This window comes from Alexandromys fortis, unplaced genomic scaffold (genome assembly GCF_014885135.2).
Source record: "Alexandromys fortis isolate MF-2015 unplaced genomic scaffold, M_Fortis_MF-2015_v1.1 scaffold_80, whole genome shotgun sequence".
Classification (NCBI taxonomy): domain Eukaryota; kingdom Metazoa; phylum Chordata; class Mammalia; order Rodentia; family Cricetidae; genus Alexandromys; species Alexandromys fortis.
Genome location: NW_026068174.1, coordinates 4,651,213 through 4,678,488, shown reverse-complemented (window position 1 = coordinate 4,678,488; position 27,276 = coordinate 4,651,213). Strand labels below are relative to the sequence as shown.

The window sequence follows — 27,276 nt, the reverse complement described above, 5'->3', positions numbered from 1 at the left end:
CATGCCATCCATCCCCACCTTGCCAGACGCTGCTATCTGGGGTCTATGAGAGCGGCGTGTGGGATGGGTAAGGAGGCAGATTGCTGTATACTGTCTGGCTCTGGACTCTGAAGGCCACAGCAGGTTTGAGCCTGTTCCTGTGTGCCTATCTAGGTGTCTTATCTATCTTCCTGTGGGCTGCCATTTTGGATGAGGGTCCATCTTTCTGAGCACCCTGGCATGGGTCAGCCTGTCTCCTCCGGTCTGGCGGGACCGGTTTTTCCAGCTGGAGGAAGGGTCGGTGAGGAATTGGCAGGGGCAGAGGGTTTTATGTAAATGTCCAGGGAGTGCTCTGGGAACGGGGAGGCCGGTTTTCCCAAAGGCACGCAGAGACTGGCAGCTCCCAATTAGCCGCTGGTGAAGTCACTGCAGCTTTGCTGGGTGGCTGCGCCCACTCCAAACGGCCTGGCAGGGGTGAGCGACCTCTGCTTCCAGGCCCTGAGCGCGCCGGGAAAATGACCCGGAGTCTATTGAAAACATCTTTAATGAACTTTGGAGTTCCCGCTCCCAGGCGCCTCCAGCCCAGAGTTTCAATAAATACAGTGCAAATAGGTCTGGAGGTCTAGCTGGAAGACAGAGGGCGGGCGCTGTCACCTTACATAAAGCCACCCAGGCGCCCTTAGACCATACTACACACGCGCGTCCCCGCACAGCATACGGAAACACGAGCATCTTCCTTTGTACCCCAGAGAAACAGCAGACACACGATCTTTGCAGACACAGGAATACATGATTGCACATGCGCCGGCCGACTCTCCAACACTGGCCCCGGACTTGGCGTTTGGAGCGCCCTCTCCTGGCTGTGAGGAGTGGCACCAGTGGGCTTTCCCCAGCAGAACTAGGTGGTATCCTAGTCTAAAGGCCTGGTTCTGTGGAATTGGGCAGGCTGGGAAAGCATTGGCTTGTGTTGGAGTTGGCCCAGGATGGGAATTTGTCCAGGTTGAAGATGGGGAAACTCCAGCTGTTGATGGACAGTGTGATAGTCAGCACCCCGATGATGTTGAGCAGAAATCCGGCCCGGGCCTAGAGTGAGGCAAGCCAATGTGAATCAGAAACACACTCCTCAGCTCTCGGGGGGTGCTTAGGACCCCTCTCATCAGCAAAGCCCTTGGGAAGTCCTGCCTTTGGTCTAATCTGCAGTATTGCGCAATGTCTTTGTCATTTATTTGACTGCCCATCCTAACAGGGCAAAGTGGGGGGTCCTTATAAGCTTCTGGGGCTCTCAGCCTTGTTTTCTCTTAGGCCATTTTGTTAAGTGGGGATGCCGCCACCCTTGGAACTTCCGAATGTCCCCTCCCTTTCTTTGCGACCTGGAACTGTAGAGCATAAAGATGCCAGAGTTTCTGCCGTCCCCCAGCCCCAGGGCCAGCTCTTCTCTGGGAACCTCAGTGTCCCTCAGCTGCTTTATGGTGCCTTGAGAAGGAGAGACAGGGCAGGTGGCGGGCTGAGGCGTTCCCATCTCCTAGCCACTCACCATATCGGACACTTTGAGGCCTCCGAAGGAGAAGGCAATGGCATTGGGCGGAGTGGCCACAGGTAGCATGAAAGCCAAGGAGGAAGCCAGGGTGCAGGGGAGCATCACATAGAGGGGATGAAGGCAGATGGCCTGCGCCTGGAGGATGACAGTGGGCACAGTTGGTCCTGGTCCCGGCTCAGTGGGGAGGCCACCCCGCCCCTCCCCCCTCTGGTCATGAACCCGATTCCTGGGCAGAGTGTTCTGGGTGACCTGGAGAGGGCCCCTTGACCTCTTGGAGGAGATGAATGTGCTGCCCTGCCCTGTGGGGTGTAGTGAGGGGAGGGGCCCATAAAACTGATCTCAAAGGGGCTCAGGAGGTGTCATCAAAGGCTGTGGGAACACGCCTAAGGAGGAAGGGGCTGGGGACGCTCCAGGGAGCAATTTTACCCCCATCACTTCTGGAATGACCAGAACAGAGATTGGGTGGGGAGGTGGGTGAGGCCTCCAGTCAGCCCCACTGGGATACTCTAAGAGTGATGTCACTCGGGACAGGTGACTCAGGGGCCAGACGGCCTTGGGACCTAGAAGTTCAACATCTGGAGCTGGGGGAAGCCTGGGAGGTGGTTCTCTCCATGCAGAAGAGGAGGTTTGGACCAGCCCCCTGAGTAGCTGCGGGGTAGAGAACAGGCAGGAGGGCTGCCTGGAAGAGGCTGCCGTGTCAGCTCACCATGGAGGCCAGGATGGGCAGGAAGAGCGTAGTGGTAGCCACGTTACTGGTGCACTCGGTGAAGATGGCAATCAATAGGCAGAGGATGAAGGCCGTGGCTGCTGGCGGTATGTGCTCCAGCGGGGTCAGCTTTTCTCCCAACCACGTAGACAAACCTGATTGCTGATGGCAGAAGGAGGCGACAGATAGGAGACAGAAAAGCTCCCGGGTCCCCAGCTGGAACTCTGGGAGGCCCTGGCCCTGCCCACACCTCCATGGCCTTCAAGTCAAACAACTCTGAAGGAAGTTGGTGCCCAGTTAGGACCAAGGGGGGCTCCCTGCTGCTCCTTGGGACCAGTGGGATGAGGGGGGAAGGTTCTAGTGGGAAATCTGCTATTTGTGAGTGTGAGTACCTTGCTTTCCTGGCTCTCTTGAAGCTCCTGGATCATCTGAGTCCCCCCCCCAACACACACACACACACACACACACACACACACACACACACACACACACACACAAGATTTAGGGCTGAAGGGATCTTGCTTTTGGTGGTGGTAATGGAGCTTGAAGAGGCTGGAAGAGGCTACTTAGAAAATGGGCAATTCCCAGGGTCTGTCCCCGTCCACTGTCATGCCAGGGTGTGGGGCCTGATGCTATGCCCAGTGCTGAGTTCCTCAGCCAGGACCCAGGTCTAGGGCAGCAGTATCCCGAATCTTTCTGCTCTTTTGGATGGAAGGTCAAGAAAAAGACGCTCTGCTCCCTGCAAGACTGTTATCTGTCGCCCCCTGGAGGCCTCATCTGATATGGCACCAAGCTGATATTAGCTTTGTGGGTTCTCAGGCCAATCGCATTGGCTTCAAGAATAAGTGGCTATTTGCGGGTGGGGCGCATCGCTGAGAGAGGCCTACTTTCCTTTGGGCTTCAAGAACCCATCTGCGGAGAGGTACCTAAGGCTGGCGAGGGACTATCCCAGGGTTTCCCTCAAACAGGCTCTCACCTCACTGCCTTTGGCCAGGGCAAAGCCCCCACCCAGCAAGATCAGGATATTCCAAGGCATCTTATCGTTCATTGTCTTCCAGGTGAGGATGGCAGGAGGAGCCTTCAGCTTCCCTGGTTTGTCTGCTCCCCAAGCAGACAAGGATGGTCACCAAAAGTCAATAGGCCTTCCCTCCCCTCCACTTGAGGCCTTCCTGAGTGGGTTCCTATTAAGTGGGTTCCTAGTAAGCTAGGTAGAAGGGAGTCCCTCAGTCTCCATCCCTGTAGTATCCCACCTCTGTCTCTGAGTCCCTGTGTCCTTGGCAGGTCACTCCAACCCCTCTAAGCTTTGCTAGCTCCTGCTGGATGTGGTAGAAGGCAGTAGGCTATACACCTGCAGGCGGGGCCCTCTGGAGACCCTTCTCAGTCCCAGGCCAGGTGCTTACTTGGGTCCTGGGTCAGTCCTGGGATCTTGGAGGGGATGAAGAACATAATCAGGCCGATGAAGATGGCCACTGTTCCATCTGATGCTAAGCTGTGGAAGGGGCAGGAGGGAAAGGCTGAGGAAGGGACAAAGAAGGGACCCCACCATCAACGTGCCTGGTGACATCCTGTCCCTGCCTCAACTCCCTTCCCTCCCTTTGCCTTCCTTTTCTTCCTTTCTAGTTCAGAGTCCCCGGCAATCTCCCCTCTGCCCTCTGGCAGGTCTCACCTTTGGCCATTTTCATTGGCAAAAAGCGTGTCACCCCAGCCTGGGAAGAAGCCTGGCTCTCTGGTGAACCAGAGTACCACCAGGAAAATAAAAAGGACGGTGACGGTCTTTTCTGCAAAATTCATGGGGCCAAGCAGCGTGTGCTCGTTCTTGATGACCTGGAAGGCTGCCTTCTTTTGTTCTTCTTCACCTTCCCCAAAGCCAAAGTTCTTCCGGAAGCTGCAGGCAGAGGTGGAGGCAGTGTGTGAACTGTCTGTACCAGGCATGGGGCAAAATCCTTAGGTCCTGGCTTCACAGCTAGAAGAGAGTCCAAGACCCAGAGGGGCATCTTGGCATAGTCCCCCCCTTCCCCTCAGACAGGGTCTCATATAACCCAGACTGACCTTGAATTCTAGGCACACGTTATCATGCCCAGATTATGTGGGATTGGGAACCAAACCCAGGTTTCATGCATGCTAGGTAAACTCTCTTCTGTCTTACGTTTCTAACCCTTTGTTTTGTTTTTAGTTCAAGTTGGTCTCCATCTCCTGATCTTCCTGTCTCAGTCTTCTGAGTGCTGGGGGTTATGGGTGTGTACCACCAGGCCTGGCTTGGGATTGTGGTTTTTCTTCAACAAGAAAGCTGTATCGTCTTTGTCTTCCCCGTTGTCGCCCTTCCTCTGAAGGGTCTCTTGGGCTGAGCCTTTGGCGGCCAGAGTGAGAGGGACAGACTCCGAGGGTCCTTTCGGTCCTGATTCTGAGCTCCCCTTTCTGTTGACAGTCCGGGAACTGCTCCCTTCCCTCCCGCCAACCCCAGCTGTCTCTGCCAGCCTCAGCAATACCTTCATAGTCCTTAGCCATTCAGAAGGCTTTGCCGCCCCTTATGCTGTCTCTTTACCTTGTGCTGGCATTTCGCTTTACACTTGGGTAAATCTTATCATCTGCTGGTCTGTGAGTTTCTCAGGGCAAAGACCATGTCTCACACATCTCTGGCTCCTCCAGTATCCAACACTATGCTGACTTCATCAACTACCGTCTTGCCTCACACCAGCTCCCAGCCTTAAGCCAGCCTCCTTGCAGCTGCCCAAGTGATTTGTTCAAAGTACAGCTTAACAACTTGTTGTGGTTCCTCTCTGCCTGGAAGGAATGGATGAATAATGGCTCACACCCCAGTAATACTCAGATCACCACTCTGGTTCGTGTGCTCGTTGACATCACTAATTGATTGCAGACTTGAGTTCAGCTGAGTCTTAGCAGGGTCTCTGACTATTTTACTTCACTTTGGGTTTTTAAGACAGGATATCATGTAACCCAGGCTGGCCTTTAACTCATGATCCTCCTGCCTCAGCTCCCCAGGTACTGAGATGACAGGTATATACCACCATGCCCGGCTACCCAATACTTCTCAACATAGGTCTCTAAACTGGAAGGAGAACTAACTCAGGGTTGCATGAAGATAAAATCTACCTCCTCATCTTAGCCTCAAGGACAAGGTCCCAACTCTATGTGGCACACAAAGTCCTCTGTGATTGTCCTCTGACAGCCTCATGACAGCCCTTGGGAAGCAGTGTTTTCAGACACTCCCAGGGCTTTCTGGCCTCTGTGCTTCTTGCCTCTCCTGCTTGAATACCTTTCCCCACTTCTAACCCTGGATAACTATCAGTCCTGCAGGAATCAACTGAGATTTCATGTCCAGGAACGTTCTGGAATGCCTACTCCCTATGCTCTCCTCTCTTGTGGCCCCCACCATATCATCACTCATCAGATGGAGAATGGCAAGGACAGAGACTTTGCCTAAGGTGCAAGAGTCCTAGTGTTCAGTACATGGGCAGGCAAACAGAAGGACCACCTCAGATGCTCCTCTAACCGACTGTGCTCCATGCGGAATCCCTAAGTGCTCATCCAAGGACCATGGAGCATTATGGGAAGGTGTATGACTGGCGGGGATGGGGTGGGGGTACCAGGAGATGTGGTTTTCAGGGCTGGAGAGATGGTTACTGACTAAGTAAGATGCTTGCTACGTAAGCATCAAGATCTGAGTTCTGGCCCCAGCACTTGTACATAAAAGATGGAGCTAGGGATGCAGAGACCAAAGGCTCCCTGGAGCTCATTGGTTAGCCATGGAAACCTGGATGAGTTCTGGGTTCACTGGGAGACCCTGTCTCAAAAAATAAGGGGGAAAATGGTTGAGGAAGATAGCTAATGTCAAACTCTGGTCTTCATACACATTTATATAAACATGTGCACCTGCGCATACATATGAACACACACACACACACACAAGACATGACTTTCAATCCCAGGATTCACCATTCCTCCAGACTCAGCTTGCTCATTCCATCGCATGGGAGACCAGTCACTTAGAGGAGAAGAGGGCTTCTCACGGTATGGTCCCCCACCTTGTTTGGATGAATCAGAGGCTCCTGGGATACAGGTAGGAAGCTGGGTTTCTCTTACCTATGGCACCACTTACTTGAAACCCAGGAAGAGGACCTGCAGCCATATCCAAGCCAACATCAGCAAGATGATCATGGTGGGGAAGGCAAAACCAAACCAGGAAGCAAAGTTTATCACGTTGCCATTTTGGGGGAAGAGCCTGATGAAGGGGACATGGGCTATTGTGTGACATTGTCCCTGAAACTGCCTGGTGAAAATGGTTTCACCACAGCAAGAGTGCAAATCCCCATTCATCATGCCCCCCCCTCCCCTGGCACTCACGAGTTCATCTGGCCTTGGAGCACCAGATTGGGGGTAGTGCCTGTCAAGGTGGCGATGCCCCCGATGCTGGCTGAGTAGCAAATGCACAGACTCAGGCCCTTGTGGAAGCGGCTATGCTCCTGAGACTTCTGTGTGCTGGGCTCTGAAGAGGCCGAGACAGCCTGTCCATTATCTGAAACAAGGGAAAGAAAGCTCATGGGGACGGGTGCAAGATGAGTTGCAGGAATCTTGGCTGGGTTCTGGGGCCTCCAGGGTGATGGACAGCTGGACTTGAGTTTCCAAGGGGACAGAGACTGTGCCCAGGTTCCAGCATTCTCTGGAGCTTTGGGTTGGGATGTTCTCAGACACAATCCGGTTCAACTTCTCTCTGGAAACAGTCACAGAGAGCGAGAAGGGTTACCTAGACCAAGTAGGAGGGATGAAGCCTGGAGCACTTCTTGTTCCCCAGACTGCAGCTCACTTCTCACCAAACTCTTGGATTGCTATGATGTGCTAGCCCAGGCCGCTTAGCTTTGTGCTCAGTGTTTATTATTGTTGTTGTTGCTGTTTTGATGGAGCCCAGGGCCTTGCACATGCCAGGCTAGCACCCTCGCTTCAGCTACATACCTAGCCCACAGATGTTGGCATTTAATATTTTTGAGACATTATATTATTATTACTACGTACAAACACATACATGCACACATGCCACAGTGCACATATGGAAGTCAGAGGACACCTTGCAGGAGTCAGTTTTCTTTCTATTATGTGGGTCCTGGGGATCAAACTCATGTCTTTAGGCTTGGTGGCAGGCACCTTCACCTCCTGGGTTATCTCAGCATTCTCTACTGGCATTTTACATCTGGGAAAACCTCAGGAAGACCTGGTCAGGTCAGTCACTCGCCTGTTTCTTTTCCCATGGGCCTTTCAGAATGGAAGCCATGTCTGGGGGGCAGGATCTGCTTCAGATCTGGGGGCAGGGACTGCTTTAGGTCTAGGGATGGAGTCTGCTTCAGGTCTCTTACCGAGTTTGGTTGCCTCCTTCTGGGGACTTGCTTCTTGGAGCTCAAAGGCAGGGTTATCACTGCCTTGCTCCATGTCCTTTTGTGAGCCCTGAAGCTGCTCCAGGACCGCATGCCCAATGGGCACCATCATGGCTGTGGTGGCTGTGTTGCTAATCCACATGGACAGGAAGGCTGTGACCAACATGAAGCCCAGAAGCAACCTACAGGCAAACAGACAGGCACTCCGCCATTCTGGCTTCCTTCCAGACATGGGATGCCCGTATGTTTCTCCCTCCCTGGATCCCACACAGACTCACAGGGCAGGCCGCACTCCAATGGTGAGGAGCACTCGGAGGGCGATGCGCTTGTGCAGTTTCCAGTGTTCCACAGACACAGCCACCATCATCCCCCCGATGAACAATATGTTGGTGTCATTGAAGTACTCTATGCCGACCTGGGGAGTGTGGATGGACCTGAGACTCTGGTGTCTCCTCCCGATACTTTTGGGGACTGGTCATGACATCCTCACAAACTGGTATTCCTCTGGGACCTCAGAACCAAATGGAAATGGCCTTTGGGCAATCAGCTGTTCTACAGGAGCCAGGTTCCTGCCAAACTCACTGCTTTTCTTCTGAGAGACTGAGAGACTGTAGCCTGAACAGGTGTGCTTCAAGCAAAGCACGGAAGGTAACTAACTCCCCGGCTCTTTCTGAAGAGTACATGCCGTCTCTACCAGTATCATCACCATCACCTGAGACTTGTTACAAACAAAACGCTCAGCCAGGCCTGGTAGCTCCGCTGAACCCCAGGAGCAGGATGAGTGTGACTGGGCTAGCCTGGGCTGAACAGCAAGACCCAGTGTTAAAATGAAGGGGGAAGAGGAATAAGAGAAGGAAGAAGATGGGGAGGAGGAAGAGAAAAAGTAGAGAAAGAAGGGGTGGTGGAGAAGGGAAGAGCAGGAAAAATGAGGTTGAGATGAGATCCTCTTTTTAGCTCCATCGGAGTCAGGTTAGAGGGAGGCCCGTCTATCTGTTCTGCTTCTCAGGGCAGGTGGTTCTGGTGCGGTTCAAACCGAAGAGCCATTATATTAGAAGTATAGGGTCGGAGGCTGGAGAGATGGCTCAGGAGTTAAGAGCACTTGCTGCTCTTCCAGAGGACCTGGGTTCGGTTCTCAGTGCCCATATGGCAGCTCACAACCATCTTTAACCCCAGTTTTAGGGGACCCAATGCCCTCTTCTGATCTCCGAGGGTACCAGGCACAAATGTGACGCATATACATACATCCACACAGACTTAATACACACATCTCACACATCTAGCAATACACCTTTAAAATGTATATGTAACCAGTCCTCTTAGGCCTTTGTATGTGGGGTCTGCATTCATGGATGAAGCAACCCCTGTACGGAAGATACTCAGGTAGAAACTGCATCTGTGCCGAATGTGTGCATGCTTGCCTCTACATGATTGTCTTTAAATTTTGTTTTACATTTACTTACGTGTGTGTGTGTGTGTGTGTGTGTGTGTTCCATGGCTAGAGTGTGGAGGTCTGAAGACAACTTGTAGAAGTCGGTCCCTTCTCCCACTAAGTGAATCACGGCGTGAGGCTAGGCAGCAAGTGCCTTTATATGCTGAGCCACCTCCTCAGCCCTATGTTCTAAACAATACATTATGGCAACCATATACTCATATCGGGTATCCTAAGGAAGGTGTGTGAGTCTCTGTGGAACCACTACACATCTTAAGTAAGGGAACTGAGCATCCTGGGACATCCAAAGGGTGTCTTATATAAAAATCCTCACTTTGGCTCTGTGGATATGGAGACAGGTGACAGTTTATCTTTTTGTTTGTTTTTGTCAGGGTCTACCTAGGTAGTCCAGGTTGGTCTTGAACTTAAGATCCTCATGGTCGGCCTCTCAGTGCCTGACTTGCAGCCATGTGCTAGCAGGACCCGCTGCTGGGGGAGTTCCTCAGTTGGCTTTCATCGCCCCCCTCCAGTTGCAGGCCTTGCACGTCTCCGGCAGAGCTCATTCCTCCTGTTGTGAATGAACTCGCACAACAGCCATGCATGCTTCTAGGATACTCGCTGCCTCCTAGCTGGCTGTCTTCTTCCACAACTCTGTGAAGCGGTGTCCTTGGTTCCAAGGCTCTAGGTAATATCCCCCCACCTCTGAAGCCTTTCCTCCTGTGGACGGGGGTGCTTACCTCAGAGGCATCCATGATACCCATCAGGGGGAAGAGGACGATGGGGAACAGGCCAGTGACAGCCAGGGGCAGGGACTCGGTACACCACATCAGCGCCATGAGGATGATGGTGTAAGCTCAGTAGGCTTCCTGTGGGCAGTAGGAGAGAAGCAGAAGAGGGCTTAGAAGGTGTCGCACCTTCCCTTCTGCCCTCAGGAGAAACCAGGCCATTTGTGCCAGCATGTGGAGAGCCTGAGAATACTTGATTCCCAAGTTCAAGGTTCCCATCTCAAAATGGAAAGAAACAAAGAAGAAAGAGCTAGAAACATGGCTCACTTGGTAGCGTGTTCTAGCATGTATAGTGCATTGTGTGTAATCCCAAGCACCAAGTAGCCTGTAAGCCTCAGCATTCAGGAGGTAGAGGCGGGCCGTTCAGGAGTTCAAACTTATCCTTGGCGACATAGCAAGGTTAGGGACAGCCTGGACTAGACAAGAGACACTATCTCAGGTTTGGGTTCATTTTTTTTTTGTGTTTGTTTTGAAATAAAGTCTCACTGTGTAGCGGTGTCCTTGGTTCCAAGGCTCTAGGTAAGATCCCCCCCACCTCTGAAGCCTGGCTAGCTCCAGGCTCACTATGTAGACCAAGCTTGTCTTACGCTCATAGAGATCCACCTGCTTCTGCTTAAGAGCTGGGATTAAAGGTGTTTACCACCAATGAGACACCATCCCAAACAAAACAAACCAGTGTCCATCCTCCTCTTGTCTTTGACCTTGGGGCTGGGCATTATAAGAGGCCTCACTTAGTTCAAGAAGACTCCAGGGGAGTCAGCGAGAGGAGAGGGTGGAAAACATGGCCCAGGACCTTGAGTCTCTTCAACTCCTGTTTGTTTCTTTACTAAGTGATTCTTGGTGGGAGTCAAACTTGTGCATGCTAGGCAAGCCTTCTGCCTCTGAGCTCCACCCCAGGACAGCTTGGTGACATCTGGATCCGTGGAGCCCTAGTTTTGAAGCTAATCTTGTCCAAGGGAAGGGATCTCCAGAAGTTTTGGGAGGTTGAACATTTGCCTCTTGCTGGGGTTGCTCAGCACAGAAAACAAGGCGCGGTTCACTTTTTCAGACAAGGTGAGAGTGTCTCCCATCTTTGCATTATGCAAAGAATTTGGGGTCACTCCGAGGCATAGATTTTGGGTATCAGAAATCCCCCTTTCCTTCTTTAGGCCCACAGATCCTGATCTTAAGAATAGGCTAGACGGAGGTCAGACATGGGCCCAAGACATCAGGGGTCCAGTCTCCTTGTCAGAGCCTCTCCCAGGGCCAAAGAATGATTAGCCAGAGGGAGACACTGGCCCAGACTGTTGGCTGAGGAAGGAACAGGGTGGGGGATGGAGTGAGGGGGGTAGGGAGGGTTGGTGGTGGGGCGAGGGGGTGTTTATAAGCTATGGGCTGGGACTCTCCTCCCTTATCCATCCAATTGTTTGCCTTCTTTTACCACTAGGCTCACCCTCAGCACCTGCAGCCTTGCAGCCTTAGTACTCTGATGTTGGGGAGAGTTTCTCTCTCCGGGAGTGAGGAGGAGAGGCCTGGGGGAAGAGGAAGCTGTTATTGAGCAACTTTTAGGACTTCTGTTAAAAACATAAGCGCCATTAAGGTGGGTGTGGTGGTCTCACTTTATGGAGGTGTCTGGAGATCAAGTGGCTTGCTCAAGGTCTCAGGACAGCTGAGGAGTGGCTGAGTTAGGACAGGCATTAGAACAGGCACTCGGCTTGAGTGGCAGGATTGCATAAGGCCGAGGGTTCCAGAGAACACACCCTCAGAAGCACATAGGAAGGTGTTCTTGGAGCTGCACTGGGTGCCACGCTCTTGGTTGTCTCTGGGCAAGCTCTCGTTTGTTTAGCGATGCCAGAAATTGATTGAACACACTCAACCTCTACCCCTTCTAGCACTGAACCTGAACTCATTAGCTCAGGGGTAGGGCCCCCATGACCCTTGACCAGAGATCCACCTCTTTCCTCGACCAGCTGGTTTCTGCTGATGCCAGTTTTTCCTTGCTCCTCTGTACTTGCCCTGGTTGGACAGACAACTGCTTACCCACCCCTCCTCAGACTAAGGACAGGCCATCCCCTCTGGACCCTCGTGCTGTCTGACCAGATACAGAAGGAGGTTAGGGGTCAACACTGCTGATTCCAGAAAAACTGCCCTGCTGAGCATCCCAAGCCATCTCCCTGCCAAGTCCCATGACAAGTGGGTTTGAAATGCTTTTCAGTAACATTCAGCTGTTCCTTGAGGTCCCAAATGCTCTCCCCAGTTCACAGATGAAAAGAGAAAGACACGGTTGGGTGGTAGTGCTTAATCCCAGCACCTGGGAGGCAGAGGTAGGCAGATCTCTGAGTTCTAGGCTAACCTGGTCTTCAGAGTGAGTCCCCAGACAGTCAGGGCTACACAGGGACCCTGGCTCAAAAACCAAAACCAAAACAAAATGAAAACAAAACAAATGCAAAAAACAAAACAAAAAACTGCCAAAGCTTGTTCTTCCTGGATTATGGGTTCTCAGCTTGGATGTGGAATCCTGAGGACCCATGAACTTTGATGGAAGAACTATGCTCTCTCTTTGGAGCATCTTGTGAAGACTATGAGCATAGCCGATAAAGTCAGCAGAGATTGTCCTGTCTCACACATGGCTCCACTGTGAGTCTTCTACACCGTAATGTTCAAACTGATAAGCATTCACTAGGAACCATACCTTGCTACACCTTACCGTGAAGTGACTTACCTTACCATGAACACCTTACCATACATTTCCAGACATCACCATACCTCGCCACATCTTACCATACTTTACCAAACTGTGCCCCATCTTACCATCTCTTACCATGCATTACCACATCTCACCATATTTTGCCATGCTGTACCATACTATACCATACCTTACCACACCTTGTCATTCTTTGCCACACCTCACCATACTTTGCCACATCTTATCATACTTACCATGCCTTACCACGCCTTACCACGCCTTCCCATATTAACACACCTTTCCACAGCCTTCCATATCTTGCTATACCTTGTTCTCAATGTATGACCACTCTGTCTTTAACTGTGAATTCAGTGTTCAATAAATAAAAAGAGGCGTTCAACACTTCATTATAAAGTAGGCTTTGTGCCAGCATGGCGGTGCTTGTGCCAGCGTGGCGGTGCCTAGTATTGGCATGGTAGGCAGAAGGGTCGGATTTCAAGGCCATACTCAGGGCTATATGAGACCTTTACTCAAAGAAAAAGAAAAAAAAGAAACAAAAAGGAAAAAAAAAAGAAAAAGAAACAAAAACGGCCAGAAAGATGGCCCAGTGTGTAGAGAAACTTGCTGTCAAGTCCGATAACCTGAGTTCAAAACTTAAAATTCACATGGTAGAAAGAGAGCTAATTCTCAAGCTGTTCTCTGACCTCCACTTACATGTACAGCACATATGTGTGTATACACACAATATGTAAACAGAGACATATGTATAGAATAACTCAAAATCCAAAAACAAAAATGTAGGTTTGTGCTGGATGAGTTTGCCCACGTAGACAAGTGAAGTGTTCTGAGGATGTCTGAGCTGGCAAGGCAGTTGTCTGCTTTAGCTTAGAAGTATCTCAACTTAAAACAGGCTCATGGCCGGGTGGTGGTGGCACACACCTTTAATCCCAGCACTCAGGAGGCAGAGGCAGGCAGATCTCTGTGAGTTCAAGGCCAGTCTGGTCTACAGAATGAGTCCAGGACAGCTCGGGCTACAGAGAAATTCTGTTTCAAAACAAAACAACACCAACAAAAGAAAAACAGGCTTATGAAGCTGAGGCTTATCTGTATGGTTTTCACGTTTCACGTGCAAGCCTTAAGGATCTCAGGGATTCTCCTGTCTCCAGCACCACACAGTTGGGATCACAGGGCACCAGATCTCATTATAGATGGCTGTGAGCCACTATGTGGTTGCTGGGAATTGAATTCAGGACCTCTGGAAGAACAGGCTCTTAACCTCTGAGCCATCTCTCCAGCCCCTGCACTTGTTTTTAAACTCAGACTCATTTTTTCCCAAAAATCCCTTTACACACTGAGCTGTCTCCCCAGCTCCTTGTCATCATTATTTTGGGGGACTTTGTTACAGATATTTTGCTTCTGAGACAGAGTCTCACTAAGTTATCCATGTTGGCCTCAAACTCTGGGACTCAAGTGACTTCAGCTTCCCAAGTAGCTGGGACTATAGGCATGTGCCACCAGGCCTGGCTCTGTTACAGATATTGGATTGTAGCTATCAGACACTGAACGCCTGCCCACATCAGTTCCAGCAGCTGCCTCCCAATCTAGTCAGCATGCTGTTTACACTGTCACTGTTTGGAAACACAGTAGTTTCTACGCCATATTTTCCTCTAAGGCACCAACAATGGAATGTGTATTTTAAAACTGCAACAGGGTTTTCCTGGAAACCAGGATTCATAACTGCTTTCCTTTGCAAGTAATATTCTGGGAAAAATAGAAGTGACGCACTTGTTGAAGGTGGGACGGTCCAGCTTGGAGCTGGTGTGCTGCCAGTGTTCTGCAAGGCTCTGTGGTTAGATGCCACCCTTTGGGCACTGCTAGAGGCATTGGTGGGCCTTTTTCCTCTGTCCCACAATATGTCTGATTCCAGGTCGGCATCCCCAGCTCTAGGAATGGGGAATCCAGGGATTCCAAGCCACACTGGGGACTGGCAGCCCTGATACGAAGCCCCAGTGGCTTACATCTGGCCTCTGGCAGCCCCCTAGCACCATAGGACCACTATGTGGTCCAGATCTCATGGGCACAGGTTCCCATTTGGAGCGAAGGCAGAGATTGTGCCAGGGGTGTCCTGGGTCCAGAGCTCAGTAAACAGCAGAGAGTTTTGTACTGAGCCTTTCTGCCTTCTGCTTCCTAGGCCCAGGAGGGGAGCTGTTTCCAGTTCTGGGTCCTCTCTGTAACACTAAAGCAATTTATTCTTGTCGTAGTAGCTATTTTTTGTTGTTTAGGGGCCTCAGAGCCGAGGGGTATGCTCTACCACCGAGTCCCACAGCTGGGTTCTGGGTGCCTTACTCACAACACTCTGATCTTGCCTACTCTGCTCCAGCTCAGCAGGCATTGGTCTCCCTCGATTTCCTCGAGTACTCCGTCCTCTGTCTGGCCACAGAGATCTTTGCAGAGGTCCCTCTCTTTAGACTTCCTTTTCCTCCCCATTTTGCCTCGTTGACATCAGTTCATTCCTAGATCTTAGCTGGGTATTCCTTTTTCAGGGGATCCCCTCCCCATCTTTTTTTTTAGAGCGAGGCTCACTCTATGGGTCATGGATGGGATCTCTTGGTCTCTGCCTCCCAAGTGTTGGGATGACATGTGTGTGCCGCCTTGCTTGGCAGCATTTAGCTTTAGGAAATAAATGGGTATTAATTTTTATCACTGGACCATAAACTGTCCAAGCCTGTTTCTGCCGAATGAGTGAACCAATGCACAGCATTAAAATGATAACAGGTGGTGGTGCACACCTTTAACCCCAGAACTCAAGAGGCAGAGGCAGGGGCATCTTTGTGAGTTCGAGACCAGCCTGGTCTACAAAAGCTAGTTCCAGGACAGGCTCCAAAATCACAGAGAAACCCTGTCTCGAAAAACAAAAAAACAAAAAAAAATCTATTATTAAAAAAAATGATAACAGGTGGTGGTGGCACACACTTTTAATCCCAGTACTCAAGAGGCAGAGGCAGGGGCATCTTTGTGAGTTCTAGGCCAGCCTGGTCTACAGAGCGAGTTCCAGGACAGATAGGGCTATCACAGGGTGTCACAGAACCCTGTCTTGGAGGGGGGGGAGAGGCGTGATATACCCAGCTTGGTCTTCAGGGAGTCGGTATGGGCTGGCTTGCAAAGTCAGCAGGGGACAGGAAGACTATCTCCTTAGAGGATCCTCCAGGTCCAGGTTGGAGGCTTCTTTCACAGTGAAAAAAATGTCTATTCAGCAAACCTAAGAACCCAGACCCAGATTTATTGCGGTACGTCTTTGCACAAGTCACTTAACCTCTCTTGGAGCTTTTTTTTTTTTTAAACCCTAAAAACACTACGAAGCGTTTCCAGCCATACATGCACGTGTATCCTTTATAGGAAGAGAAGGGACAGTTTTTCTGGTGGGGATATGATAGGATAGGGAGGAAGTGGGGAGCAGGTAGGGAGGGGTGGAGGTGGGGTGCACCTAGGACACAGAGGGCAGGGTTCACTGGAGAGTAGCTTTGAACTTTTAGAGAACCAGGTGACTATATGAGGCACGCATGGAAATGAGGGTGCCAGAGAAGCCAGGGCAGACTCTGGACCCTGGGGAAGAGAAAAGGCAGGGAAGGGAAGGGCCGTGGATGACATGGCCTTTACCCATCACAGGCACAGCGCATGCAGCACATGGCTCTGAGGCAGGAGCAAATGCCCACAGTCTCAAATGTGTCCCTGCTTGTGCCTGCTGGGGATTGAAGGTTAACTTGGGGTGGGGATGGCTGGCTTACAGCGGGGCATTTCCACTGTCCCTGGACTCTAGAACATGGATGCTACTGTAGGGTGCAGGGACATTCCCAGGGCCTGGAGGAAGCTGGGGCATTTAGGCTGTAACCTGACAGGCACTGCTGCAAAGGACAGACCAGAAGAGTGAGAGTCCCAAGGGGAAATGACCTTTCCTGAGCCCCCTACTGCTAGACTGGAGAAGACTTCCAGGGGTTGAGGTAGGCCTAGGTCAGGTTCCTGAAGATGTACGTACTTGAAAAGAGTTTTGTCTGCCTCAAGAGAGATTGAGAACTTTATCTAGAGACAGGACCATGGAAATGGGAGGCCTTTGAAGGGCTGAAGCAGGGACAGTAGGGTGCCAGCCTGGTCTTTTAATTACCTGATTGTACAAAGGCCGGGAAAACTTTGGCAGCAGAGACTTTGCTTAGCACGAGAGGTTCTGGGCTCCATCTCAGCCCAAGAAGAAAAAGAATAATGAAGGAAAGGAGAAGGGAAAGGAGGAAGGCCGCACGGGCGCTATGGGGGGCATGTGAGAGCCCACCATTTGTACACACATGAGGGACCTCAGAGGGCTTCTTACCCTGGGAGGGAACCAGGACCCCTTCACACCTGAAGAAGCCTTGCATTTCCTCAGACTAAGCTTTTAAAATGTACAAAGTAAAACAACACAGAACTTTGAAGAAAATGAGCTACACTGAAATGAAGAGAGAACTCGGGTGTGTGTGTGTGTGTGTATGTGTGTGCATGTGTGTGCATGTGTGTGTGTGCATGTGTGTGTGTGATCCTTCCCAGGAATAACAGGCAGATGTTAATTGCCCAATACCTTTGATGACCGAATAGATGAATATCACAAAGGGGACAATGGCCAGTTCAGCTATGAGAATTTGTCTCCAAGTCTCCGAAGCCCCTGGCTCAGAGCCCTATCCTTACATCCAGCTTCTTTAACTCTCAGCAGGAATGTGTCCTTTTCCTCTCTCCCATTTCCAACTCCAGGCTCGCCAGAAACAGCCGAGTATCACCTCACCAAGCAATGGCCCTGTGTGACCCTCTTCTAGGCCTTCCCCAGCAGCCTCCATGAGGGACACCGGAAGCTACCATCCCCACAAAAGCCTCCCGGGCCCCTGCCTGCCTTTGAGGCTCTGCCAAGCAGTGATGGCAGCTATAGCCTTGCTCTCGTTTGGGTGAGTGCCATTTACTTGGTTCCTCTTGGCTTCTTCACTCTACCTTCTGGGAACTAGAGAAAGTCAACACCCATCTTCTCTCTCTAATCCCTACACTTCCAAAACAAAGCTCTTTCAAAAAGAAGGGTCTGTTGTTCCAAGTGTAAGCATCCTTGGCAGGTGTGAACATTCTTGGCCAGGTGCAGGTCTGGGAAAGGTCGTGTGCACTTATATTTTTCTTGATGTTTTTGAGACAGGGTCTCAGTATATAGCCCTAGCTGTCCAGGAACTTGATCAGTAGACTAGGCCGGCCTCGAACTCACAGAGATTCTCCTACCTCTGTCTCCCGAGTGCTGGGATTAAAGGCGTGCACCACCACTGCCTGGCTGTACCACCACACCTGGGTACATGCACAGTTTTGATTGCAGAGCAGAAGAAAGTCCGATGCCAAATCATTTCCTGAATATACTGGTAGGGACAGGCATCGAGAGGCTGACGGCTTTCTCAGCTCCAGGCTTAGCAGAGGCTCCTAGGATTCTAAGGATTCTATCAGCCTTACCTTGCCATTGAGACGTTGTTAGGGTAGATACTGAGCTGAGTAGCAAGTGGTCACTACGGGAACTGAAGGTAATTCTGTAATTCTTGATCGGCCACATTCCAACTCTTCACAGTCACAGAGTTTTAGCCAATCACTTGAAAAATCTTAAAGACAGCTGTGCCTTTGTCAGCTCTGCTTCCCACCCCCCTCTCTCTTTCCCTTTCTCCTTGTCCAGGTCTCACTGTATCGCTCAAGATGGCCTTGAACTCCTAGGCTCAAACAACTGCCTCCTTCAACCAAGTAGCTGGGGCTTCCGGCACATCAGATTGAAACAGTGGGCTCACAATGTCACAGGCTTTTTGTTTTGGTTTATCTTGTTTTTGTTTTTTGAGACAAGGCTTCCCTGTGTAGCTTTGGAGCCTATCCTGTAACTCGCTCTGTAGACCAGGCTGATCTTGAACTCACAGACATCCTCCTGCTTCTGCCTTCTGAGTAGGCATGTGCCACCACCACAACCAGTTGCCACAGGGTTTTAACAAAGCTTTGGGGACAACTCCTGACATCACGGTTTGTGCCTGGAGCCAGGCTTGCTGTGTCTGAGTGTACTCACTCAAGTTGAGTGAACTGGCAATCCCAGAGCCCTCAGCGAATACGGTCCTCACGGAAGCCCAGGGCCACCACCCGCACTAGAATCAGGCTTTACCATTGAAGACTCTACCTTCCTTCCCACAGTGTTCCTAGGGGCACTGATGAGCCAGATCAAGTTTTAGTTATCATGGGGTAAAGTCTATGTCAGAATACTTTCTGTCTTTACTTCAGGGACCTCCTGGCTTTGGGGAAGGGGGGTGACTCCTCTTTTAAATCTTCCAGGCAAAACTTATCTCCATCCATCCCAGGTGCCACTCTCTGCCGCTCCTAGGGACCACAGCTCACCACTTGGGGTTGTGTGACAAGACACGCCTCCCTGCTTCATAGACAGGAGGGTCTGAGGGCCTGGTGGAGGCACAGCTCATTTGAGCAGCTGTGGGAAAGCGGGTTGTCCACACAGGGCCCAAGGCCTTCTGTGCCTCCAGGAGGCAGCGGCAGACAGGAAGTTCGTGGAGTTTCCCGAGCCCTGGAGCTGGCTGTAGCATCTCCTCCTAGCCGTGGTGTTCAGATCTGTGGATAAGTGATAACATATACTCCACACATGCTCTCAGGTGCCCTCGGTTATCTACCTGGCTCCAAACGTCGTGCTCTATTCTCTGCACCCTGCTTCCTCAGAGCGTGATAGAGGGTCTAAGTTCCTTGCACAGATATCCTCTGCCATTGGGCCTCGGCTTGTCCTGAGGATGCTTATCACCAGTTCTAAAGTGCACAGAACTGTGCATCCTGTGCCCGCGATTAAAGACGCTGCTCTCTTCTGTTCTTAGCAGAGACATGTTTGTCTCAGTCGATCTCTGACCAACATGGCGCCGTTACTATTTTTTGTAGATGATCCTTTTGGGTTCCAAGAGGCTTTTGTATTTTTGGCTGACATTTATAGACGTGAGTATTCTATTTACTCCTTATTGTCTGAAGAACAAAGTCCCCACTTCTTCCCCAACCTCACAGGCCTGCCATAGGCTGCCTTCTCCCCTCCTTTCTGAACTTGACCATCCCAACATTGTAATGGCGCAGGCCCCCAGCTCAACACTGTTGTTTGCCCAGTCAGCTTGCCAAGCTCACCCCTGCACTGGCCCTTTGCACCTGCTACAGGTTCTGCCTGGACAATTCTTCACCCAGAGCTGGGTTGATCTGGCTCTTACTGCCACTCTGGTCTTAGGGTAACTGTCCACTCCCTGGGGGGCCCTACCTGAGCCCTGTACTGAGGGCAGCTCCTCCCCAGGCCATATATGGCGATACCTGCCATACTGCTTCCACAGCTTGGGCAGGCAGGACATTTGCGTGTGTGTGTCCCATGTCACCCCATAGGAAAGACGGCTCCTCCACACCCTCTTTCCAGAACATGAATGGTGCCTGCCACTCACAGAACTGCGTACGAGGTTTACGCGTAAGGGAAGAGAAGAGGAGGGAGGAGGTCTCTGCTTCTGCTTGCAGGGCTGAGCAAATGCCACACTGACGGCCCCATCTGCTGTCAAAGGTGACAGCAGTTCAAGAGGCTGATGGTCGTTCTTTTCACTTAATGGCTCTTGCTGGTCCCATGCTCCCCCATTCCTGCCCTCAGTGGGCCTCCAGCTGCTGTGGCTTCACCCGCCCCTTTGTGGCTTCTCAGCCCTCTTGGACTCTTTAGGAGAAGTCATTGCCTCCTCTGAGCTCATTGGCTCACTGGCGCCATCCGTGTGGCACAAACATGTGTCTCCTACTTTGGACCCTGACAAGGTTGGGGGCAAAATATGTGTATTTTTGTCCAGTTACCCCTGGGAAAAAGAGATGCTGTCCCTCACATTGGTGACAGAATGAATGTGGAACTCTTGGCTGGGTGGCCATGAACGAGACAGGCCTGAGAGGAGCTGTAATGGGAGCCTCTTTGCCTCTCCAGACAGCTTCAGGCAGAGACCCCAAGACCAGATGACTGCCTCCACCTTTTCTTTCCTTACAGATGACATTGAAAACAAATTACCTCATCCCTCTGGACCTCAGTTTACATGGCTGTGGAATGGAGACAGCAGCAGTAACACCACAGCTGAGCAGAGGCCTCCGTGGGAAACAAGTGAGCTAAGGCTTCGAGGTGCTTGGCCTGATGCCGAGTGCATAAAACACATCCAATAAATGTTAGCTATTTTATTACAGAGGGCTGAACTTCGGTGGGGGCTCTCCTTCCCGTGCTAGGGGCCAGAGCTAGGAGGCTCAATTTTACATTTGGGGGCTAATTACAGAGAGCAGACTCAATAGGAATTCAGGAAATGTTCCTCCTTTGCCCATATTCCTTCATTAATTCACCCAACCTCTCTGATACACCCGGCCATGGGAGTCTGCAGAGAGTATGTCAAAGTCCTTGCTTCAAAAAATAGGAAGAAAGTAAATAAATATACACTTTTTTTTTTTTTTGAGACAGAACCTCGTCTATCCCAGGCTAGCTTCAAACTCACTGTGTAGCTAAGGATGTCTCTGAACTTCTGATTCTCCTGCCTCCACGTCCCAGCTGCTGTGATTACAGGAGTGTGCCACCATGCTTAGTTTCTTCAGCGCTGGGGTCTAAACCCAGGGTTTCATGTATGTTAGGCAAGCACTCTCTATCCGCGGAGCCGTAACCCCAGCCCTGGACACACTCTTTTAAACAGGGACTTCTTTGCAAATAGAACTCCAGAGCGACTGGTGGGACAGAGGGCTTCTGAGATACATGTAAGAGGAACGGGAGGAGAACGGATCTGGGAGGAGAAGAGCCCAGACAGGAGCAGAGAGAAGCCGCCGGGTGCAGAGGTGGGATGGCTGGTGTGGAGTCTTGGGGCCTCGGGCTTCTTAAGTTCAAATTGATTTCTAACTGTTCTGGGAAGGCTGTGTGGGGTTGGCAGGAGGTCTTGGGGATTCCCTGACAGTAAGGTAGAAAGTGATGGCAGGAAGGCAGGGCCCGGGGAGACAAGACAGGGTGGAGAGACTGCCCAGGTGGGGACCATGTCTTCGAGAATACAGATGTCCCTAACTTCTGACAGTTCCTGGTTTTAGGAAGGTGGAGAGGTGACGAACTGATCTTTCCCCAGGCTGGAGAGTTGTGGTAAGATCATCTGAGGTGATAAGGGGTGTTGGTAGCAAGCCACAGCTCCCGGGCAGAGTAAGGAAAAGGAACAAACCTTGCCTTGCCCCGCTGCGTCGCAAGGCTGTGATTAGTGGGTGGGTGTTAGTGGGTACACTCAGTGTGTTTTCCATTTGTAAAAGTCTTGACTTAGAATGAGTTTACTGGCCTTTGATCCGATCATAAACCGGAAACATGTGTAGCGTGTGGAGGGGACAGTGAGCACACAGGTCCTGCTGTTGATTGTGAGCAGCTGGAGGAGGCTGAACCAACCAGAATGACCTAAGTCAAGGCTAGCATCAAAAGGCGGTAGCTTAAAACATGTCTCAGCAAGACTGTGGGAAGATCTTTCTGGAGATGGTGGTCTGAGCTTCTCGCTGGTTGGGGAAAAGCAAAGGTTTCATATAGAGGAATATTGTGGGCCACGTGGCCAAATTAGCTGGCTCATGCAGCTGTAGAGGTTTGCAGTTGGATCCCAGACTGAGGATTTGTGGGCATCGAGACACTTGGGGGTGGCGGGTGGGGTTCTTGTTTTGTTTTTGAGGCAGGTTCTCACAACTCAGCCCAAGCTGGTGCTGAGCTCATGATCCTGCTACTTCAACCTTCCGAATGCTGAGATTAGAGGTGGGCGCTACCACACCCGGCTAGAGGATGCTTTTCAGTTCATAAGACAACATACAATTACCTGGCCAGAAGTTGGGAGGGGTGTGGGGGCACAGGAGGGTTGCTGGGAAACCTGCAGAGTCTGATGGAGAAGGAGTCTGGGAATGGCATGGGAGGGAGGGGAGACAAAACTAGGTGTCACTAAAGTCAAGTGAAGACAACACAGCAAAGAGGATGTGACCAGCTGGGACAAATCCTGCTGCGGGGTTGAGGAAGGTGAGCATGGGCCTTGGGTTGGGACCCTGGAAGCTGATGGGAATTTAGATAGCAGAGTCCGAGGTGGTGAGAGAAAGAATATGGGTGTGTGTGCATTCTGAGGCTTGCTCTTGGGGGCGGACATCTCAGAGAAGGAATGAATGTGAGCTGAAGAAAGCTTGTTTGTTTGACGTGAGACACTTAATAGCTTGTTTATATACTGATGGGCGCGGCCAAGCAGGGAAGGCGAAATTGATCATATTTAGGGTTAGAATTCCTGTGTGGGGTGGGAACCCAAGGTCCAGAGGTTGGCCTGGCCTCTCAGTTTAGTTGGTTGAGTCAGGAGAGGGTAAGCAAAGGCTGTGTGCCAGAGGCAAGTAGCAGGGCCACGTACAATGTCCCTAATACAGTTCCTTCCCACCAAGAGGCACAGCTTCCCATACCAACTCAGGATTTCCCTACCCTGGGGCAAAACAGGGAATCTTTCTGCACCGTGTGTGCTTCTCCCAGGATGGTGGCGGTGGTGTCACACAGGTTCCAGCCTGTCTGGAATCTCTCTGATAGATTCCCGGCAGGCATAGAGACGCCACCGGTTTGGGCCCGAGAAGGTCATCTCAAAAATCAGTCAGGCTTTATTCCTAAGCACGTATTAGGGGCCATATTCTGGGCCTCCTCCCTCAGAGATAACATAACCAAAGGCCTTTTTTGATTTCCCTATCTGCAGCAACAGGTAGTGGCTCATTGGGCAGTCCTGGGGGCGTGGGATGGTCCAGGGCCAAGATTCAGTATCAGCTTTAGGGACGGGGCCACACCTCCAGCTCTGTCTCTTTCAAGCCTTGCCATCTGCACAAGTAGCTAGACTACAAAGTTAAGGTAGGAGACCCTCTTGGGGGCTTCCTTCCCAAAGCTCCAGGATAATTTGGCTAAAATTTAGGGATTTCTTGTTAGTTTTGGTATTGCTAGGGGTCAAACCCTGGGGTCTTGCATGTGGCAGGCAAGAAAGAGCCTTGCTACTGAACTGTATCCCCAGGCTCCCAGACGAATCTGAGATTTGTTATTTAATGTTCATTTTCTTTTAGAGGAACCCAAGAGGGCGTATGACCCAAACTCCACAGAACAGAGTTCTACCCTCACTTTCCCCCCTTTTGTAGATGGGACAGGGGGACCTGCCTCATAGCATGGGGAACAGGGCTCCTAGGTGCACACAGTATAGGCAGGAGACAGATGAATAAGAGCAGGGTTATGCATGACTTTCTAAAGTAGGGAAGAAGGCAGGAGCCGTGTGCCCCAGCCGTGTCACAGAAAAAGCTCTTCCTCGGTGGCCCACCTGGAGACTACAGGTCAGCACTTGTTCTGTTTCTGCCTGGGATGGTACAACTGCCTGAGGCCAGCTTTCTCCTGCCCTCCCTCTCAGAAACTAGCTATGCATTTGCCTCTTAGTGTTGGCACTAAGTTCAGGGCGGAGTGGACACACAGCCGTCATCTCACAGAGAAACTCATCTGCCTGTTCCTGCATTTCCTTTATGCAACTGCTTCTGTCCCTCAAACCGCAGGCTCCAATGTACCTGAGCACTTTGCACAGGGATTGGGTGCTGAATGAAACCACCCTTGGCTCCCAGGGAGACAGGAAGTGGTGGCTTCACTTTCAGGGGAGGGGAAGTGAAGAGGAAATTAAAGATGCCCCCGTTTGGCCCCAGTGATCTCTCCCTTGCCACCCCTAGAATTACCTATGCTGAGGGAGGCCCCCAATCCTTACCTTAGTTCGGACAATGATTGGCAGAGGCAACAGGAAAATGGGCAGACATATCGCAATCAAGTAGGAACGATAGGCCCATAGGACCTGCCAGCAGGTGGCCATGGTGAGGACTAGCCAGCCGGGGCTGAGGCTGCCAGAGCAGCCGCCTGCAGGAGCCACGAAACTGAAGGACCAAGGAGACTGTGCACAGCAGGTGACTCGGAGCAGCTTATATAAAGCCAGCTGAGTGTTAACCATTGACCCACCCTGGCAATCAGAGAGAGTGTTTTTGGAATCTGGAGGTGGGAGTAAGGAGGAGGGACCGCAGGAGGAGTAACAACCAGGAAGACTTAGTGGGGCCAGGGAGGGCGAAGACGAGAAAGAAAAGCTTCAGATTACTGAAGGAAAGCCCGGACTTCACTCCTGCTGGGCACAGAAGCTGCTGGGGCACTGGGCTGGTAGAGCCCTCAGTCAGGGCTGTACAGGGCAGGAGCCAAGCGCTCCTTTCAGCCCAGCCCACCTCTAGCCTTTGAATCCCCCAAGCCAAGTTCGCAGCTGAGCAGTTGACACATGACCCTTGGAGCTGGGTGTTGCCCCTACCCTGCCTACCCAGGCATCCCGTCCTCAAGAGTTTCAAAGCCTAAGATCAGGACTGAGAGGCCTGGGGCATCTGGCTAGCCAGCAAGCAAGCATGCCCCCTCCTCCTAGGAGCCTGTCTTCATCCCCTTTGCAGGAGACTGGCCCACTGACTTATCCTAGCCACGAGCCGCTTCCTCATTCTGCAGAAATCTTTCCTTGTGTATGTTGAGCATTGATGTGTGATAGATAGACAGTAAAGATTAGTTTCTTTCAGAATCTTCCTGGTCCCCGCCCCCTGACTGCTAGGGGAAAACAGCAAATATTGCTTTGTGTTCTATTTACACATTTAGCCATTCTCCACATCAGCCAGTTACTCAGCAAAGCCTTTGGCACCAGTCGTGAGCACTGTTTGCTGCTAAGGATACAGCGATTAAAACGCTACACATGAGGGCATGATGTCCCCAGCGTTAGTTCAGGCTGGCTGATGAACTGTTTCAGCAGCTTCAAAACGACTGGGTGTTCCTGTTCTGTTTTACAAGTGGGGATACTAGGCCTGAAGACACAGAGCCAGGCAGATTTAAAATGTGTTCAGTGAGTGCCCCAGGGGAGGTGCCAACCCACCGTGGGTTTTTGGGGAAAGAGTGAGCGCTGGAGACACCCAACAAGGATGTCTGGAAGAGGACTGTGTGGGTCCAGGCTCTAGAGTGGAGTCACAGGGCAGGAGGAGGTGGAGCATAGACACAGCAGAGAAGGGCAAAGTGGGACTTAGAGGGTGGGGAGAAGGCCAGTGGGTGTGCTGGGGGTCGGGCAGGGTACATACTGTAGTGTGCTGGGGGTCGGGCAGGGTACATACTGTGGTGTGCTGGGGGTCGGGCAGGGTACATACTGTGGTGTGCTGGGGGTCAGGCGGGGTACATACTGTGGTGTGCTGGGGGTCGGGTGGGGTACATACTGTGGTGTGCTGGGGGTCGGATGGGGTACATACTGTGGTGTCGGGAATCTAGTTGGAAACGCTGTCTCTCAGGTGCCCTTATCCCTCCTGGCCCCATACTGCACAGAGTAGGTGTGGCGACCTGTGGGTGACCAGGTTAAAAAGGTAGGATGCTAGAAAAACCACATGGTGCACCGCAGAGGGTGGGATTGTCAGCTGTCACTCATGTTTTCAGGCTGTTAGGCCACCAAGGCACCCCTGGACCCAGTGGGGGGGTCTGTGCAAGAGACACCCCAATGCCTTGCAGGATGATTGCAGAGGTACGAATGGGCCCAGGTTGCAGAGCCAGGCGGGATGGGAAGTTACAATAACACAAACAACAGCCAATTCCCAGCCCTGGCTACTCCTGCAGAGCTACCAGGTGAGCAAGAGGCAGGAAGAAGGTAGACAAAGACTTTCAGATGCGCAGGACAATACCCCAATTCTAGTTCCTCACAGGACAATACCCCAATTCTAGTTCCCTGAAGGAAGCCTCTCCCTTGGCCCTGGGCTCTAAAGGAGCCACTAAGAACCGCCAGGCTGGGCTCTCTTCCCCCAAGAACAACATTTACAACTTGTAAAATCTGTATCCTAATTCTCCTTCATACCAGTGTAGGCTCGGAGCAGTGGGGTCAAATGTCTAGGGTCACACAACACATGCATGAGTGAAGTCAGGTTCATTTTTCCGATATCACCCATGCCCTTGGTTCAGTTGTCTCGATTGCTCTGGACTACTTGGATGGGGCTGGGACAGAACTCAGTATTTCCAAATTAGTCAGCTACTGTTTTGGTTTCTCCCAATAACCCTCTTCCATGCCATGGACTTTGGGGGGCCTTGGCTTATCTACTTCCTTCTCCTCCTATTCCTCCTCCTCTTCTTTTGGTGTGTGTATGCATGTGGGGGACAGGGATGTTATGCATGTATGTATGTGTGTATAGACATGTGAATGTGTGTATAGACACACGTGTGACCCGAGAGCAACCTAAGATGTCATGCCTTAGCAGCCGTCCAACCTTGATTTCAGAGGCAGGCTCTCTTGCTGGTCTGGAGCTCATGACTAGACTAGTAAGTCCGCGAGATCCTTCTGTCTCTACTCCAGCACTGGGGTTACAGGTGTGTAACCCGGGTTACTATTATTATTTAAAGGGGCGCCTGAGTTGAACTCAGGTCCTCATAGTTGTGTGGCAAGCACTTTAGTGACCAAGCCATCTCCCCAGCCTTACTGTTGCTGTTCTTTTAAAGACAGATTTATTTATTTCAGGCACGTGAGTGTTTTATTGCATGTGTGTCTGCTCACCACATTCATGCCTGGTCTTCCGAAGGGAATTATCAGGTTTCCTGGAACTGGAGTTATGGATGGTTGTGAACCTTAGCACTCTGCAAGAGCAGCCAGTGCTCTTACCTACTGAGCCATTTTTCCAGCCCTCTCCTCTGAGGCTCTTTTGAGGCTCAGTCCTG

At 51.3% G+C, this 27,276-nt stretch overlaps 1 protein-coding gene across 1 annotated transcript; it reads right to left on the bottom strand.

The window, feature by feature from the left end:
- Positions 1-517: 517 nt before the first annotated feature.
- Slc13a2 (solute carrier family 13 member 2) lies at positions 518-24,484 on the bottom strand. Its single transcript, XM_050128935.1, has 12 exons — positions 24,290-24,484; positions 9,773-9,901; positions 7,885-8,021; positions 7,589-7,788; positions 6,585-6,756; positions 6,340-6,462; positions 3,889-4,107; positions 3,623-3,711; positions 3,199-3,320; positions 2,223-2,384; positions 1,514-1,651; positions 518-1,062 (listed from the first exon to the last, which is right to left on the bottom strand). Exons 2-12 carry the CDS (start codon positions 9,869-9,871, stop codon positions 895-897), a joined length of 1,629 nt encoding a protein of 542 aa, XP_049984892.1. The 5' UTR covers positions 9,872-9,901; positions 24,290-24,484; the 3' UTR covers positions 518-894.
- Between the last annotated feature and the right edge of the window lie 2,792 nt (positions 24,485-27,276).

Excerpts from the sequence above, each read along its gene's own strand:
- Slc13a2 (XM_050128935.1), bottom strand. The coding sequence starts at position 9,871 with ATGGCGCTGATGTGGTGTACCGAGTCCCTGCCCCTGGCTGTCACTGGC. Across the intron at positions 6,757-7,588 it reads GAAGGAGGCAACCAAACTCG|ATAATGGACAGGCTGTCTCG; the intron begins GTAAGAGACCTG and ends CCCTTGTTTCAG. Across the intron at positions 3,712-3,888 it reads GCCAATGAAAATGGCCAAAG|CTTAGCATCAGATGGAACAG; the intron begins GTGAGACCTGCC and ends CCCCTTCCACAG.